The sequence below is a fragment of the Rhinatrema bivittatum genome, unplaced genomic scaffold (genome assembly GCF_901001135.1).
Source record: "Rhinatrema bivittatum unplaced genomic scaffold, aRhiBiv1.1, whole genome shotgun sequence".
NCBI lineage: Eukaryota > Metazoa > Chordata > Amphibia > Gymnophiona > Rhinatrematidae > Rhinatrema > Rhinatrema bivittatum.
In genome coordinates, this window is record NW_021820788.1 from 88,176 (window position 1) to 106,937 (window position 18,762).

At 40.6% G+C, this 18,762-nt stretch overlaps 1 protein-coding gene across 3 annotated transcripts in view; it reads right to left on the bottom strand.

The window, feature by feature from the left end:
* Nucleotides 1-10,651: 10,651 nt before the first annotated feature.
* The window catches only part of LOC115082137 (zinc finger protein 585A-like), a 54,112-nt gene continuing 46,001 nt past the window's right edge, over nt 10,652-18,762 (bottom strand). For 2 of the 3 annotated variants that reach the window (XM_029586394.1, XM_029586392.1), the window contains exon 7: nt 10,652-18,271. In XM_029586394.1, the coding sequence (XP_029442254.1) occupies nt 15,771-18,271 (2,501 nt within the window). In that variant the 3' untranslated portion in view covers nt 10,652-15,770. The remainder of the gene's footprint in view (nt 18,272-18,762) is intronic. The other variant, XM_029586393.1, reaches the window with a different exon arrangement.

An 18,762-nucleotide genomic window follows, 5' to 3' on the forward strand; every position in this document is an offset into this window, starting at 1 on the left:
GACAAATTGTCTATCTTTGTAATTTAAGTGGAGAGTGGTCTGCCATATTTTCATGGTGAACTCTGTGTACTCAATCAATCCAAGAGTGTGGGATAATAGCAAATGCTTTTTTATAGTTAATCCATGCTATACTGAAGTTTTGACTTTTTTTTACAGTTGGCCACAATGATTTTATTCAGCATCAACAGGTCTTTGATTCCATATACTCCTCCATCTCTCATGGGGTAACATCTCCAAATGGGTTGATTTGTGCATATCTTGACAGGAATGAATCTCACTTATAAGCCACAGTATGTTGAATATGATCTCAATCTCTCAAATTCACTGCTAATGCCCTTATTTAGACTTATATTGTGCCAAAGAGAGTTTCCTTTCTGGAATTCATGTTATATGCACAGGCAACATATTTAAATGCACCTGGATGTTCTTTTTAATCAGGCTGCTGGCACTCAGTACAATTAGGACTATTTCTGTATCTTTCTATCATATTTTCTTGAACATAAGAAACTGCCATACTGGGTCAGACCAAGGGTCCAACAAGCCCAGCATCCTGTTTCCAACAGTGGTCAATCCAGGTTACAAATAGCTGGCAAGTACCCAAAAACTAAGTCTATCCCATACTACTGATGTTAGTAATAGCAGTGGCAATTTTCTAAGTCAACTTGATTAGTAGCAGGTAATGGACTTCTCCAAGAAATTATCCAAACCTTTTTTAAACACAGCTACACTAACTGCACTAACCACATCCCCTAGCAACAAATTTCAGAGTTTGTGTGTTGAGTGAAAAATAATTTTCTCCGATTAGTTTTAAATGTATTACATGCTAACTTCATGGAGTGCCCCCTAGTCCTTCTATTATCCGAAAGAGTAAATAACCGATTCACATTTATCCATTCTAGATCTCTCATGATTTTAAAGTCCTCACTCATATTCCCCCTCAGCAGTCTCTTCTCCAAGCTAAACAGCCCTAACCTCTTTAGTGCTTTCTCATAAGGGAGCAGTTCCATCCCCTTTATCATTTTGGTCGCCCTTCTCTGTACCTTCTCCATTGCAACTATATCTTTCTTGAGATGCGGTGATCAGAACTGTACACAGTATTCAAGGTGCGGGCTCACCATGGAGTGATACAGAGGCATTATGACATCCTCCATTTTATTCACCATCCCCTAATAGTTCCTGACATTCTGTTTGCTTTTTTGACTGACACAGCACACTGAGCCTACAATTTCAAAGTATTATCCACTATGACGCCTAGATCTCTTTCCTGGGCGGAGCTCCTATTATGGAACCTAACATTGTGTAACTACAGCATGGGTTATTTTTCCCTATATGCATCACCTTGCACTTATCCACATTAAATTTCATCTGCCATTTGGATGCCCAATTTTCCAGTCTCACAAGGTCCTCCTGCGATTTATCACAATCCACTTGCGATTTAACTACTCGGAGTAATTTTGTATTATCTGCATATTTGATTACCTCACTCATCAAATTCCTTTCCAGATCATTTATAAATATATTGAAAAGCTCAGGTCCTAGTACAGATCCTTGAGGCACTCCACTGTATACCCTTTTCCACTGAGAAAATTGTCCATTTAATCCTGCTCTCTGTTTCCTGTCTTTTAACCAGTTTGTAATCCATGAAAGGACCTCGCCACCTATCCCATTACTTTTTTCTTAGAAGCCTCTCATGAGGAACTTTGTCAAATGCCTTCTGAAAATCCATTTACACTACATCTACCAGTTCACATTTATCTACATGTTTATTAACCCCTTCAAAAAAGTGAAGATTTGTGAGGCCAAGACTTGCCTTGTGTAAAGCCATGCTGACTTTGTTCTATTAAACTATGTCTTTCTATATGTTCTGTGATTTTGAACTTTAGGCTAATTGGTCTGTAGTTTCCCGCATCGCCCCTGGAGCCCTTTTTAAATATTGGGGTTACATTAGCCACCCTCCAGTCTTCAGATACAATGGATGATTTTAATGATAGGTTACAAATTTTAACTAATACATCTGAAATTTCATTTCTGAATTCCTTCAGAACCCTAGTGTCTATACCATCCGGTCCAGGTGATTTACTACTCTTCAGTTTGTCAATCAGGCCTACCACATCTTCTGGGTTCACTGTGATTTGGTTCAGTCCATTTGAATCATTACCCATGAAAACCTTCTCCGGAACAGGTATCTCCCCAATATCCTCTTCAGTAAACACCGAAGCAAAGAAATCGTTTAATCTTTCCATGATGGCCTTATCTTCTCTAAGTGCCCCTTTTCCCCATTGATCATCTAACTGTCCAACTGACTCCCTCACAGGCTTTCTGCTTTGGATATATTTTAAAACGTTTTTACTGTGAGTTTTTGCCTCTACAGCCAATTCTTTTCAAATTCTCTCTTAGCCTGTCTTATCAGTGTCTTACATTTAACTTGCCAGCGCTTATACTTTATCCTATTTTCTTCTGTTTGATCCTTCTTCCAATTTTTGAATGAAGATCTTTTGGCTAAAATAGCCTCTTTCACCTCACCTTTTAACCATGACGGAAATCATTTTGTCTTCCTTCCACTTTTCATAATATGTGGAATACATCTGGACTGTGCTTCTAGGATGGTAATTATTAACATTGTCCACGCCTCTTGCATACTTTTTATCTTTGTAGCTGCTCTTTTCAGATTGCACCATGTAATACGTGAGAATTTTCTCTCTCTCCATATGAACCACAGAATAGTCACTTGGTACTGACACTTCTATCGGCAATGCTATTCTTGTACTTTTCTCCTTTACCAAAATATCCATTTTTCCTGCATTGAGCTTTTATCTATTGGAATAGGAATGTCCCAGGTGATCACAAATTCTTCATCTTTACAGTTCTCTCAGGGTCACTATCCCAGTATTTTTCCGCTACAATGAGTTTCTAATATTTAAAGTGGATGAGCTGGGCCATCTTATTTGGCCTTCTGACATCAACATTTGACAGCCAGCAACTTTCTAGTTATTTTGCAGAATCTGCATTTATCTGTTTTACTGTCTTATTTTTCTATGCTGGCTATGAGCCATCTTATCTGTAATCCACCATCCTGTTGTGCAGTTATCAATCTCTCATCTTTAGGGCTAAGCTCACCTCTCCTTAACCATTCCTGAGTCTGATCTTCATCCATGTCAGCTTTCTGAAGCAACTGTACTTCTCACTATATTTATGTTTTGTCAATTGATTTTCCTTGTCTTCTGGTCAGATGCTTTAAAGAGTTTTTTCTCATGTTTTGCAAATTCTGTTGCCTCTTTCCCATTATGTGCTGGTAAATTCTCACTCATTTCTTCAACTTTCCAAAACAATCATCCAAGCTTAAAAACAGAAACTGATTTCAGCTATTTACTTTCATACTTCAGCATTTGCTCAGTATTAGGATCTGTTGATGCCGTTAGGAACGCTTGAAGGCCTATAATAGGAATTATATATATATATAATTATTTCTAGTGCCCGTACCACCATCAGCTCCTGGAATGAACAAACTCAGCATACGCTGATTTTTTAATGATGTGCATGAAGAAATTTTATTGCTCTTATATCCAACTGTTTAAGATCTGTATTGGGCCAGTCTACTCCTTCAAAACTATGAGAGACTGCAGAAATTGCAAGCCAATTGATAGCTTGTATCTTATTTCATATTTTTAAAACTTTTCAAAATCAGTTTTATTCTCCTATAGTATTTTTTACTGATCTTTTCTTTCAATAACTTGGACTGAATTTGTGCACCTCCATCCACTCCTAGATATTTGTATTCACCTTCTTGCTCAAGTTCTTGTATGCTCCAGTCCTCAGTCAGAGAAAGGTCAAATGTCATCTGAGAAACTTTTAAATACTCTGAGCTGTTCCATTAAATGACAATAACAGGACCTATAAAACTTTGCTACCACCATCATTAGCCCTAGTGCTGAAGTTAAAGATGGGCATCATTTTACCTATTCTCTGTCAACAAGCAGGACTTAATTAGTCATGACACTTGGGGATGATGTCATCTGACAGTGCCAAGCCAACCCATTTCTCTAACTCAATAAAGTTTTACTAGTGAGCATGTGCAGGAGCTTCCTCAGTCTTTTTTTTTGTCTGAGCTTCCACTTGGACATGTACCTTCTCTCTCTATTGTTTTTTCTTACTTTGCCGTTGGCATTCATTTTTATGCTTTGCTTTTTGCGTCGCTGCCTTGGTATCATCTCAGACAGCACTTTTTAGTACGCCAAAAAAAAAAAAAAGAGAGAAACAACAGAGATGTCTAGTTCCAAGAAGGCCATGTTACGTTGCTTTAATGATTGTGTTTGTGGCTGCAAGATGTCCATCACCGATGGCCACAATATGTGCTACAATTGCCTGGGACTTGATCACAACTCTGGAAATTGGTATGACTGTGGAGATGACCCCTAGAACCCAGCAGAAGCAGGCGTAGAATATGGTGAAGCTCCGCAAGTCACTGAATAGTCAGAACTGATCTTCATGGAGCAGAGCCTCTTCTGACTCCCTGAGTGCCAAGTTGAGTAAGGGCTCCTCGAACAGAGGCCTCCCTCCACCTGTGGCATCAGATTCTAGAACTACCATAGCTTTAGAATTTGAGCAAGACACAGAACTGGGCACCAGAGCTATTGTGCTCTGTGAGGCATTCCTGAGCCTCTTCTCCTTCTTGAGGCCCATTGGTGCTGAAGAAAGAGCAATTTTCAGCACCATTGATGCAGAAGCTCTCAGCATAGAAGTCCCCTGTGTGCTGTTGGCATGGAAATCTCCAGTGCCATCGGTGCAGAGACCTTTGGCAACATTGACACAGAGTGCACAGTGCAATTGGTGTCATTGAGAACTGTGGTGAATATAGCACCAATGGGGCTTAGAGGAGATGCCTCACAGGTAAACAATGTAATATATAATATATATTTTATTTATATTCCATCTTTTCTAATACTTCAAAGCAGATTACATTCAGGTACTGTAGGTATTTCCCTGTCCACAAAGGGCTTACAACCTAAGGACTAGATTTACTAAGTGGTGATATGACTATAATGTACGTAAACAGTATTTATTACATAATATCACCATATTGTGGCAATATCGCACATTTTTTTTTTACTAAATAGCCATCCCTATTAAAACTAGCTGCTTTGTAATGCCTTTGAATGCATACAATTTCCCAGTGCATGCAAAGCAGCTAAATCATACTGAATCTCATGCAAATAATGTGGCTGACTTACAAAAAAAATCTGCTTCATTATTTTAATGCAAATTGAGGAGGTGTAGATATTTTACCATGGGTACATTGGGATGCTAGAGTAGGTCTTGATACAACAGCAGCAAAATTTAAAGACCCTGAGGCCCACACATCCGGTCCCCCCCCCCTCCCCCACAAAGTGAAAACATTAATAGCCAGGGGTTTAGTAAGACCTCTGCCCACCCCCCTGCCACCTCTCAAGGTGGCAGGGGGGTGGGCAGAGGTCTTTTTTCAAGGTATGGTGGAGTTCCGGAGCCCCCTAGACCATCAGACCATTGTCCCTATCATGATAGGGGCAATGGCTAGTGCCATTTTTGAAAATGGCATCGACTGGCCCGGGACTAGGGAGTGCTCCGGGCCACTACAGAGTCTTCTTAAGGTATGGGGGGGACTGGGGGCCCTCCTAAACCACCAGGCTATTGCCCCATCATATGATAAAGGCAATAGCCAGTCCCATTTTGAAAAATGGCATTGACTGGCCTGGGGCTAGGAGATGCTCTGGGCCACCACTGCAACACTGATTCTTCTCAAGGTATGAGATTTTTGCTTGGGGCGGGGGAATTTTATACAAAGGGGATGGGTTTGGGAAGAGGGCAGAATGTTACCGCATGCCGTTTATTATTTTTTTTCAGCCCGTGCCCCTTAAGAGGCGGCAAGGGGGGGGAGGTTCAATGGATGTCTCACTAGACCCAGAGTGGATTTATTCACTTTACTGGGGGGAGGGGGCGGTAGTTCGGTAGTTTTGGGCTTTGGGGTCCTTTAAGACAAAGGCGACCCTGTGCAAAGTGTGCTGCCATCGTGTGTTTTTTAGGCCTTTACCATGTTATTTTTTTTTATCAGGGAGTTTTCCCACAATAAAAAAATAACACAGCGATACTGCTGCAATATTTTCCGAGGGGAGGGGCAAAATATTGCTGGAACACATCCCTCACCATGATATTCATCTCCTCCTGTGGTTAATGATCACGGTTTGATAAATCTCCCCACAAATGTGTACCTGGGTCAATGGAGCTTGAAGTGACTTTCCCAAGGTCATGAGGAGTGTCGGTGGGATTCGAACCCTGGCTTCCCCTCTTCACAGCCCATTGCTCTAAGGAACCACACTAGGCTGCTCCTCCGCTGTCTTCATCTTTCCTGACTCAAAAGATGACCTTGTCACCATCTCACTTCTTCAACTCAAACCCTATAACCAGTAAGGTCCATCAGTGTTGTCCATTATTAGCGCCTAGCCCAGGCCTCTTCCATGGCATCTGAAAACACCAGTCTCTACCTGCTCCATCATGTCCTTGGTTTTCATGCTGTCCCAAATGTACGTAGCCCAGGAGGAAGCCTCTCCATAGAGCCCAGTGCATATTTCTGAAGGTGATGATCCCATAGTGATCTCAGAGGGAGATATTGTTTCTTCTCCAACTCTGGGCCATAGGACACAGCAGCCCTTAGAATACATCATAGAACTGGTGAAGACTTTCACCACTCTTTGGTGGTCAGTGAAAAGGAGGGCACCCTTCAGCTTCTCTTGTCCAGAATGGAGGATTTATTTCCACATCTGTAAGAATGACTCTCTCCGGCATAACAAGCCGCTGGTCAGCTTTGGGCTTCACAGGGAGAGCTATCTGTGAGCCATCACCGCTTCCGCCGGCTCCCTCTCCAGCAACGGCCCTGTGCCCCGCCCCCCTGATGACATCACCTGTTTGGGGGGGTGAAGAGCCAGCCTGCGACACTGAACTCAGACTGCCTGCACCTGTAAGAATGACTCTCCCCGGCACAATGAGCCACTGGTCAGCTTTGGGCTCCACAGGGAGAACTATCTGAAGCCATCACTGCTCCCGCTAGCTCCCTCTCCAGCAACGGCCCTGTGCCCTACCCCCCGATGATGTCACCTGTTCGGGGGAGTGAAGAGCTGACCTGCGATGCTGAACTCGGACAGCTTGCACCTATAAGTATGACTCTTCCTGGTACAACGTGCCACTGGTCAGCTTTGGGATCTACAGGGAGAGCTATCTGCGAGCTATCACTGCTCCTGCTGGCTTCCTCTCCAGTGATGGCCCTGAGCCCGCTCCCAGATGATGTCACCTTTTTTGGGGGGGGGGGGGGGTGAAGAGCTGCCTGCGATGCCGGAGGTGCCACATGGCAGAGGTGTGCGAGCTCCATTGCACGCACAAGGAGTGCAACAAAGGAGCTCCTTTGTGCACGCAGAGTGCCACTGAGTGCCTGCGGTATGCTGCTGAGTGCCCTGTAACTGTGAGTAATTTTTTCTCCTATATCTATAATTACTGGACATGGAAGATATGGAGAGCTTTCTTCTTTTCAGATTCACAAAACCTCTCAATATCCACAATGTCGAATTCAAGTACCACTAAGCCAGATATTAAGAATAACATTTCTGATATTTCCCTTTGTTTAATCAATGTTCAGTCTATAAAAAATAAGTCTCATTTATTACATGATTTCATCTTAAGAGAACAGTTAGATGTTTACTGTTTCATTGAAACTTGGTTATTAGAGTCTGACCACCTTGTTCTAAATCAAATTTGTCCTATGGGTTAATCTTTTGTTTCTCAACCCCACCCCAAAAAGCATGGCGGAGGGTTACTCATTATCTATAAGATTCTTTGTCCAGTTAAGGTTCAACACCTCAACGGTAACTCTCTGCTGGAGAAGCTTCTCATTTCCTTCAGTAACTTCACCATTTGCTTAGTTTATGTCCCTCCTAAATTTTTACTTACTGATCTATTACCCTTTTTTGAACTGTTACTTTCTAAGTTTGATTTGAACAAGATGGTCATTATGGGTGATTTCAATCTCCATGCTAATTCTCCACAAATTGCTTTGTTTCTACATATACTCTCTTCGCTTGGATGGTTCCAAATTATTCAGATACCCACTCATAGACTTCACCATACTCTCAACCTAGTTTTCATTAATCACTCTGCTATTTCATACTCCTCTCAGACTCCAGATATATCACCAGTTCCCTGGTCAGATCATTTTTTAATTAGATTTCATCTTTCTGTTTCCATTCCAAAAGATCATTCTTCACATCTCCCAGTTTTTTGCCCTCATCATAGTACCATTGACATAAATTTGTTTATCTCAATCGTTTCTCCTCTTCTCGGAATCTTTCATTTGGAAATCTTTCAGACTCACTACACCAATGGAATGTTGTTTAGTGCATACTCTCCATGAAGTTGCTCCACTCAAAGTAATTAGTTCCATAAGACCACAACCTTGCTCTTGGCTCAAAATTCAATCTCTGAGAAAAACTGAGCGTCTCTGAAGAAAACCTCCTACCTCCCAAAGGGTACAAACTTTTCATGCACTTCTCACTGCTTTCCAAACAGCTATCAATTTGGCCATGAGAGATCACGTCTCACAAAAAATTTGTGAGATTGGTTACAACCCAAAAGCACTCTTCTCTATAGCTAAAAGGCTTACAAACCCAAATCCTTCAAAAAATTCCCCCATCAATTCCCCTTCCGATGAATCTTTTAATATACTCTTCAATCTTAAGATTCAAAAATTATGCGTGTCATTTTCCACAGTACCAAATTGGTACTCTGATCCTTCGGTCTCCATTTCTGCTCACTGGGAGAACTATGAGTATGTGTCTTCTCTAAATCAAATGACACCTTATGTCCTCTATCTCTTTGTTCCTCTTCCATTTTTAAAGCCTGCAGAAATATATTAGCTCCCATCTTTTCCAAACTTATTAACCTTTCTCTCAGTGAAGGCACAATCCCACCTAATCTTAAAAAAGTGACAGTTCGTCCACTTCTCAAAAAAAGCAACCTGGACCCCACTGACCCAAATAATTACAGACCTATTTCATCATTACTTTACCTCTCCAATGCTATATTGTTATTTTGAAAAATCTGATCTTTTAGATCCTCACCTATATGGTTTTCGGCGGACTCTTAGTACCGAGATTTTATTGATTTCTCTTACAGATACTCTTAAGCGTGGCATAGACTCTGGTCAGCAATTCCTTTTGATTTCTTTAGACATCTCAGCAGTGTCTGATATGATTGACCATAACATTTTACTCTTTAAATTATGGGAATGTGGTCTTTCTGGTAATGTTCTTAATTGGTTTCAGTCTTATCTTTCTCAATGCTCTCAAGTTATTAAACTCAAAGGAGAATTTGCTAGCCCTTCTAACATTAAAACTGGCATTCCATACGGTTCTGCACTTTCTTCTACTCTTTTTAATATATATTTAGCTCCCATTTGCACATTCTTTCCTCCTTAACCGACTTTTACAAACTTTATGCTGACGACATACAGTTTAAGAACATAAGAACATGCCATACTGGGTCAGACCAAGGGTCCATCAAGCCCAGCATCCTGTTTCCAACAGTGGCCAAAACTAAGTCCATTCCATGTTACTGTTGCTAGTAATAGCAGTGGCTATTTTCTAAGTCAACTTAATTAATAACAGGTAATGGACTTCTCCTCCAAGAACTTATCCAATCCTTTTTTAAACACAACTATACTAACTGCACTAACCACAGCCTCTGGCAACAAATTCCAGGTTTAATTGTGCGTTAAGTGAAAAAGAACTTTCTCCCATTAGTTTTAAATGTGCCACATGCTAACTTCACGGAGTGCTCCCTAGTCTTTCTATTATCTGAAAGAGTAAATAACCGATTCACATCTACCTGTTCTAGACCTCTCATGATTTTAAACACCTCTATCATATCCCCCCTCAGTTGTCTCTTCTCCAAGCTGAAAAGTCCTAACCTCTTTAGTCTTTCCTCATAGGGGAGCTGTTCCATTCCCCTTATCATTTTGGTTGCCCTTCTCTGTACATTCTCCATAGCAATTATATCTTTTTTGAGATGCGGCGACCAGAAATGTACACAGTATTCAAGGTGTGGTCTCACCATGGAGCGATACAGAGGCATTATGAAATTTTCCGTTTTATTCACCATTCCCTTTCTAATAATTCCCAACATTCTGTTTGCTTTTTTGACTGCCGCAGCACATTGAACCAACGATTTCAATGTGTTATCCACTATGACGCCTAGATCTCTTTCTTGAGTGGTAGCACCTAATATGGAACCTAACATTGTGTAACTATAGCATGGGTTATTTTTCCCTATATGCATCACCTTGCATTTATCCACATTAAATTTCATTTGCCATTTCGATGCCCAATTTTCCAGTCTCACGAGTTCTTGCTGCAATTTATCAGTCTGCTTGTGATTTAACTTCTCTGAACAATTTTGTATCATCTGCAAATGTGATTACCTCACTCGTTGTTTGGTACTGTGGAAAATGACACGCATAATTTTTGAATCTTATGATTGAAGAATATATTAAAAGATTCATCGGAAGGGGAATCGATGGGGGAATTTTTTGAAGGATTTGGGTTTGTAAGCCTTTTAGCTATAGAGAAGAGTACTTTCGGGTTGTAACCAATCTCACAAATTTTTTGTGAGAAGTGATCTCTCATGGCCAAATTGATAGCTTTTTGTCATTCATATTCACCCCTCGTGAATATGAAACATTTAGACATCTGTCTCTCTGCAATTACTAAATGGTTGACTCACAACAAATGATCATTAAACATGCCAAAAACAGAATTTCTTGTTATTCATAGTCCATACTTCTCTTTTAAGGAAAAGACCATCACTATAAACACCACCTTCCCAATCAAAGATCACATCAAGAGCCTTGATGTCATCCTTGACAACACACTTTCTTTTCGCCCCCAGATTAGACAAGTTATATCCCAAGGTTTTTATAGACTTCGTGTTTTGGCACGTCTTAAGAATCTACTGCATCCTCCTAAATTCCGTACAGTTCTTCAAGCCTCCATATTCCCTATCATTGATTACTGCAATAGAATATACACTGGTCTCTCTCAATCATCACTGCGTTCACTACAGTTGCTTCTTAATTCATTAAAATGAAAATAACACATCACATCGACTTTGATTGACCTGCATTGGCTTTCCATCAATGAGTGAGTCAAATATAAGATTGCTATGCTCATTTTTAAGCTACTTACTGAACAAACATATCACCGGGCCAATGCTATATTGAAATTTTAACAACTGACATGAGTTCTTCGCTCCTCCCAGCATGGCCTACTTGAGGTATCTTCCCCTAAGGTTGCATGACTCCATATGACTCACGAATGTGCTTTTTCGGTTGGAATTCTTTTTCAATTAACATCAGACAGTGTGTCTCCATCAAGAATTTCAAAAAACAAATCAAAACTAACTTGTTCAACCTGTCTTTTTGTTAATATAGTTTTCACTTTAATTTATTTTTTTATGTTGTTATCATTATCTGTTTGTTTTTAATTTCAGGCTTTTAATTTTATTTATGTTCTTTTATGTGATTTTATGATTAATTTTAAATGAATGTACTATTGCATTTGATTTTATGATTTTGAGTGCATTATTTGTATAAAATGTATTCTTTTGTTTGTATATTTTATATTATGATTGCTCTCTTGTCCATTGCCTAGATCTTTTAAGTATTAGGCGATTCATAAATTTTAATAAATGTAAATATAAATGTACAAATGGGATCATCTTCCACTTCCAGGATGTGGAAACTCCTATCAGAATTGCCAGCTATGAAAGTTAGCCCTCCCTTCCGCAAACCATCCCCCACTGCAGAGGAGCCTAGCCTACCTTCAGAGGATGAAGCATGGGATATAAGTTACAAATAGCTCCACACTCCTCCCCCTGAATTTTCTCTTCTGAGAAGACAAAGGTCTTCGTCTCCATTGCCATCTACTTCATTGGGATCATAATTTGTATAATTCCAACATTCGATTCTGAGAAGGGGTTTACAGAGATACCATCAAATCCTTTACTTGGTCTGCTGAAACATTCATCCCCACGAGAAGACCTCTTATTCCAGATTTCTGGAAAAGTTGGGGTAGGCCACTGGAGTCAACATCTAGAGGGACAATGACCCACACATGGAGGTTTTTCATTTTCTTCAGATCACTATCTCAATACACCAAATTCTTTGTGAAACAAGAATGTGGGAGACAGGCAGCTGGATCTGAAGTACAGAGCGCAACAGGCTCCTGGATTTGGTGTAGTCCAGCTGCCTCACCAGTCAGAAGAGGTAGAATCAGCTTTAAAGAAGGCTAAGATGACCCAGAGTTTCTTCAACACTCCTCTGGGTAAGGACCTCAGGTGGCTGGCCAACCTTAAAAAGAAAGTTTTCCAAAGTTCAATGCTGAAAGCCTGCATTGCGGCCTATAAACTTCATATGGTTCATGAGGATGTCTGCGCAAGAGGCATCAATTTAAAGTGCCGCAACAATCTCAGCCTAAGCCAGGGCCTAGTTTTTGACGAGCATTGAATCTTAGACCTCAACTCCTCCAATAGGAAGGAGGATACAGCCTCGATCAATGGAGGAAGATCACCAAGGGCCGCTGGGTCCTCACAATTATGAAGTAAGGTTACTATTTGTGCTTCTCCCAGCCTCCATTGCTACACCAATGTTTGCCCTTCAATCTAGATCCATCTTATTTGACTCAACTTTGTCTTAAAGTGGACTTACTCCTCAAACAGAGGGCAATAAAACCTGTTCCTCCCCAAGACGTTGGGTGATTGAGACCTATCCTAAATTTATGAAGATTAAATAGGGAATGTTAATGGAGAAGTTCAAGGTGAATGCCCTTCATGCCATTCTGCACTTCATCCAAGTGAGAGATTGGATGTGCGCTCTGGATCTGAAGGATGCATATGCTGATATTCCCATTCATCCCACACACTAGAAATATCTCAGATTCATAGTGGAGGAATCACACTACCAATACAAGGTTCTGCCTTTTGGGTTCTCAGCAGCCAAAAGGGTCTTCACGAAATGCTTGGGGGTAGTGGCAGCACATTTACGTCACAGGAGAAATTGGTTTTTCCCATACCTAGACAATTAGCGGGTTAATGAAACCTTCTCCAGAGGGAGTGTCCACAGTTCTTGAAGAAGGCTGAGCAGCTACTTCAGTCCCTAGGCTTTATAGTCAGTTTTGCCAAATCAAACCTTATTTTCACCCAGAGAATCAAGTTCACTGGAGCTTGGACAGACTCACTGAAGGAGAAAGCATTCCCCCCTTCGGAAAGGGCAATCTGTCTACAGGCATTGGTCCAGAATTGCAGCAAGTCTAATATATGACCTGGGCAATCCTTTTCCTGGGTTGCATGGCAGCGGCACTGCATGTGGTCCCTATGATTCACCTGAAAGTGAGTGCTCTTCAGTGGGATCAGCTGTGTCAATCCCTGTTGCATTCTATAATGGTAATCTAGGAGATGAAAACATCCCTTCACTGGTAGCTGAACCCACCTATCTCAGAAACGGGGCCTCCTTTTTGAGTTTTTTCCTAGCAATGGATGCCTCCAGCAGAGGATAGGAGAATATACAGGTTCCTCCCTAACTCAGGGAACATGATCAGTAATAGAACATCTCTTTCAGCTAAACCTCTGAGCGTTGCAAGTTATCCAACATGCGTCGAGTGTTCAGACATCTCCTTCAGGAAAAGAGAATTCTGATCCAAACCGACAATTTGGTAGCAATATTCTATGTAGGAAAGCAAGAAGACACAGGGTCCTGGATCTTCTGCCAAGAAGTCCAAATAATTTGTAAATGGTATCTCAGCCATGGACCTCTCTTCAGGCACCCTACCTTCCCTGAGTCAACACTTTAGGGGATAACCTCAGCAGGATCTTTCAGTCAGATGAATGGTCTCTGGATCAAGGTGTGGCAAATTGTTTGAGCTTTGGGATTCGATCATCAATCAACTTGTTCACATTGAAAAGCCACAGCACAGTTGAAAATTTTTGTTCCATTCTTTGAAACAAATTCAGGTTTGCTCTGTTTTTCTCCTGTAACAGGATACATTTCCACTGTTGGTGAGGATGGTTTAGAATGTGCTTGAGGATCGGGCATGTCTTGTTCTCATTGCACCAGCATAGACCAGACAAGTGTGGTTCTCCTTCCTCTTGGAGTCAACTCAGCGCTGCTAATGCTGGGAGGGGGTGGGCTATCTTTTTTACCCAAGCCTCCCTTCCCTCAACTTGACAGCATGGATATTGAGCACTAAGTAATTTCCATATTGACATTGTCCAAGAAGGTTGAGGATATTATGATCTCAGCCGGAAAGCTATCCACTAGAAGGGTGTACAGTTTTAAATGGAAGTGTTTCTCATCTTGGTGCCAGGCAGGCTCTCTGGACCCTTTTGCCTGTAATTAGGATCTGTTTCAGTACTTGCCCTTTCTCTCCACTTGGGTCTCAATACATCTTCAATGAAAATGCACTTTAGTACCATAGTCATGTACCACCTCAGGTGGAAGGAAAATCAATCTCCCTTTACCCTTTAGTATCAAAATTTATGGAGGGTTTGCAGGATATGAAGCCTGCACTTTCAAAACCTCCTGTGCCATGGGATCTCAATGTCTTCTTGGCACAACTGATTAAGCCTCCCTATAAGCTGCTAAAGTCAGTCTTTTTCAGCTAGAAAAGTCATCTGTCGCTTTGGTTACAAGAGTCAGCAAACTGCAGGCATTAGTCTCATACTCTCCTTACCTTCAGTTCTTCCACAACAAAGTGGTGCTTTGCAACCATCCTACATTTCTATCTAAAGTGGCTTCTGCTTTTTACTTAAATCAAGCTATTGCTTTGGCCACATTCTTTCTAAGACCACATGTGCACAAAGTTGTAAAGACTCTCCATTCACTGGAATGTAAAAGAACTCAACCACATCATCAGTCTCTCAACTGTGCATATACAATAATCCCAACAGACTGGGCATGGCAGCTACCAAACAAACTTTGACCAGTTGGCTAGCAGACTGCATTACACATTGCTATGTGGTGGCTGGCCTTCAGCTTATAGACTCTGTCAAAACCATCAAGTAAGAGCCTTAAATTGCTCACCTAAAAGCCATCTCTATTGAAGACAATTGCAAATATGCCAGTTGGTCTTCTGTACACACCTTTATGTCCCACTACTATCTGAACAATCTCTCATGGAATAACATTAACTTTGGGAAAACAGTTTTGTACAACCTGTTCCCCAGAAGTTAACTCTCTATAAGGAGTGCTAGGTTGCTTATTCAGTAAGTGCTCCTCTCTGCATACCTCAGATTGGGATGTCCCAAGTGTGATAGCTAATTTAGCACTATTTGTTTACATTTAAACAGGGTTCTCCATAGATAAGGATAAATTATCCATACTTAATACCCACCTGTCTCCTTGGAGAGTCAACTACCTACCTAAAACTAAGCTGTACAACAGACTGAGGGGCTTACAAGGGAGCATGCTTGGGTACTTCTGCACATGCTCAGCAATAAACCTTTACTGAGCTAGAGGGATAGGTCCATTTAGTGTTTTCAGATGATATCAACCTACATGTCATGGCTAATTCATCCTGCTGTCTATAGAGAACTTCGTTTCTAGTAAGCAAATTTGCTGTATAATTTCTTCTTTCCCTTCCCTATCATACTTTAATAGTACTGTTCATTTTGCTGGAATTTCTTCCAGAATTTATACAATGAGGTCACCATGTGAATGTACTCAGCAAGACTTGGTGAGAGAAATTTACTGCATTCAATATTTCTTTCACCTCAGACATCTCTTGGGTGGGTTCTGTGGTCTCTCTCATGTGGATACTATGCTGTGCTGTTAAACCTAATTTTTTACAATAGCTTTTACCACAATCTGTACGTGTAAATGGTTCGCTTCCCATATGGGTCCTCTGATGGGATTTTAAATTTGATTTCAGATTAAAACATTCACCACAATCAGGACATTCAAATGATTTCTCTCTCATATGGGTCCTCTGGTGGACTTTTAAACTTTTTACATGAGTAAAGCTTCTACCACAATCTGGACATGTAAATGGTTTCTCTCCTGTATGGATCCTTTGATGGACTTTTACACTTGATTTCAGAGTAAAACATTTACCGCAGTCTGGACATGTAAATGGTTTGTCACCTGTATGGGTCCTCTGATGAACTTTTAAACTTAATATATAAGTAAAACTTTTACTACAATCTGGACATGTAAATGGCTTCTCTCCCATATGGATCCTTTGATGCACTTTTAATCCTGATTTCTGAGTAAAACCTTTACCACAATCCGGACATGTAAATGGTTTGTCTCCAGTATGGGTCCTCTGATGGGTCTTTAAACTTAAAATATGAGTAAAGCTTTTACCACAGTCTGGACATGTAAATGGTTTCTCTTCCATATGATTCCTTTGATGGACTTTTAAACTTGATATTTGAGTAAAACATTTACCACAGTCTGGACAAGTAAATGGTTTGTCTCCTGTATGGGTCCTCTGATGGGTTTTTAAATATGATATACGAGTAAAACTCTTACCACAATCAGGACATGTAGCTGGTTTGTCTCTCATATGGGTCCTCTGATGGCCCATTAAACTTGATATATGAGTAAAACTTTTACCACAATCTGGACATGTAAATGGTTTTTCTCCGGTATGGATTCTCTGGTGGGCTTTTATACTTGATTTCTGAGTAAAACATTTACCACAATCTGGACACGTAAATGGTTTATCCCCCGTATGGGTCCTCTGATGTTTTTTTAAATATGATATATGAGTAAAGGTTTTATTACAATCTGGACATGTAAATGGTTTGTCTCCCGTATGGGTCCTCTGATGAACTTTTAAACTTAATATATGAGAAAAGCTTTTACCACAGTCTGGACATGTAAATGGTTTCTCTTCCACATGTGTCCTCTGATGGACTTTTAAACTTGATATCTGAGTAAAACATTTACCACAATCTGGACACGTAAATGGTTTGTCACCCGTATGGGTCCTCTGATGGGTTTTTAAATACGATATACGAGTAAAGCTTTTCCCACAATCGGGACATGTTGCTGGTTTATCTCTCATATGGGTCCTCCGATGGCCTATTAAGCTTGATACATCAGTAAAGCTTTTACCACAGTCATGACATATAAATGGTTTCTCTCCTGTATGAATCCTCTGATGGATTTTTACACTTGATTTCTGAGTAAAACATTTACCACAATCTGGACATGTAAATGGTTTGTCTCCTGTATGTGTCCTCTGATGTTTTTTTAAATATGATATATGAGTAAAGTTTTTACCACATGCTGGACATGTAAATGGTTTCTCTCCAGTATGGATCCTCTGGTGGACTTTTAAACTTAATATATGAGAAAAGCTTTTACCACAATCCGGACATGTAAATGGTTTCTCTTCCATATGGCTCCTCTGATGGACTTTTAAATTCGATATCTGAGTAAAACATTTACCACAATCTGGACATGTAAATGGTTTGTCTCCTGTATGGATCCTCTGATGGGTTTTTAAATATGAGATACGAGTAAAAGTTTTACCACAATCGGGACATGTAGTTGGTTTGTCTCTCCTATGGGTTCTCTGATGGCCTATTATATTTGACATATGAGTGAAGCTTTTCTCACATACTGGACATGTATTTGGTTCCTCTCCCATATTGGTTCTGCAGTATTTTTTAAATTCCCATTCTCTCCCACACTCCATACAAAAACGTGGCTTCTCTCCTGTGTGAGCCTTCTCAGGTTGTGCTACCTCCATTCCTTGATTGAAGTCTTTGCCACATGGTTCTTCTCCTCTGTGCATCTTCTGGATTTGTTTGAGATATGATGTTGAACTTAAGCTCTTGCCACCGTCAGTATATTTAAAAGATTTTTCGCTAGAATGTCTTATCTGGTGAGACATAAGGTCACCTGTTCGTGTTACCTTTTCTTTCCACAATGTGCAAGTGGATAGCTTCTGTTCTGTATTTGTCTGGATTGTAGTAGTGGTTGTCACATTTCCAGAATTAGTGTCTGTGCCTTTTCCAGGCTCTGCAGGAATTCTAATTTCATTGTCTGAGTTAGACTCTCTCCTCCAATCTCTTCCCTCCTCTGATCCCTGCATAAACATTTTTTTGTCTTTTTCTGGGAGCATCTTGTGGGTTTCCTGGTTCTCAGCGCAACCTATCTGCTGCTTCTTATCTTCATGATTGATCCCATAATCTGCTGAGTAAGAGAGAAAGTGGAGAAGTTATTTCATATGTTAGGGGCAAAGGAAAGGTTCTTGGGCTCCATATTCAGACCCTCATAAAAAATGGAGTTTTGGACAGACCAATCACTGGTGTACTTGGGCATAGTAAGGTAATGAAATAGTGAATGAGATTTTCAGATGGGTCTCTGAGGAAGAGCCAATGAGAGGTGTTTGCTCATAGAGAATCTGTTAACCTTTCCTCCGTGTTCCTTTAGCTTCAGCCAGTGATAAGTCCATGTTTGACATTTTGGGGACTTAAAGCAGGGGCAACGGAACGTCTTTTTGATTGAGGGTGGGGGGGAATGAAGCTCCGCCCATACTCCACCTCTAGCTCTGCCCTCAGCTCCAAATCCCCCACTCTCATTGCCAATTTCTTATTTTATATTTACAGTTAATGTCATTCTTAACTACATCCATTCTTTACTTTTTATTTTATTTATATTCTGCCTTTCATTCACTTCAAAGT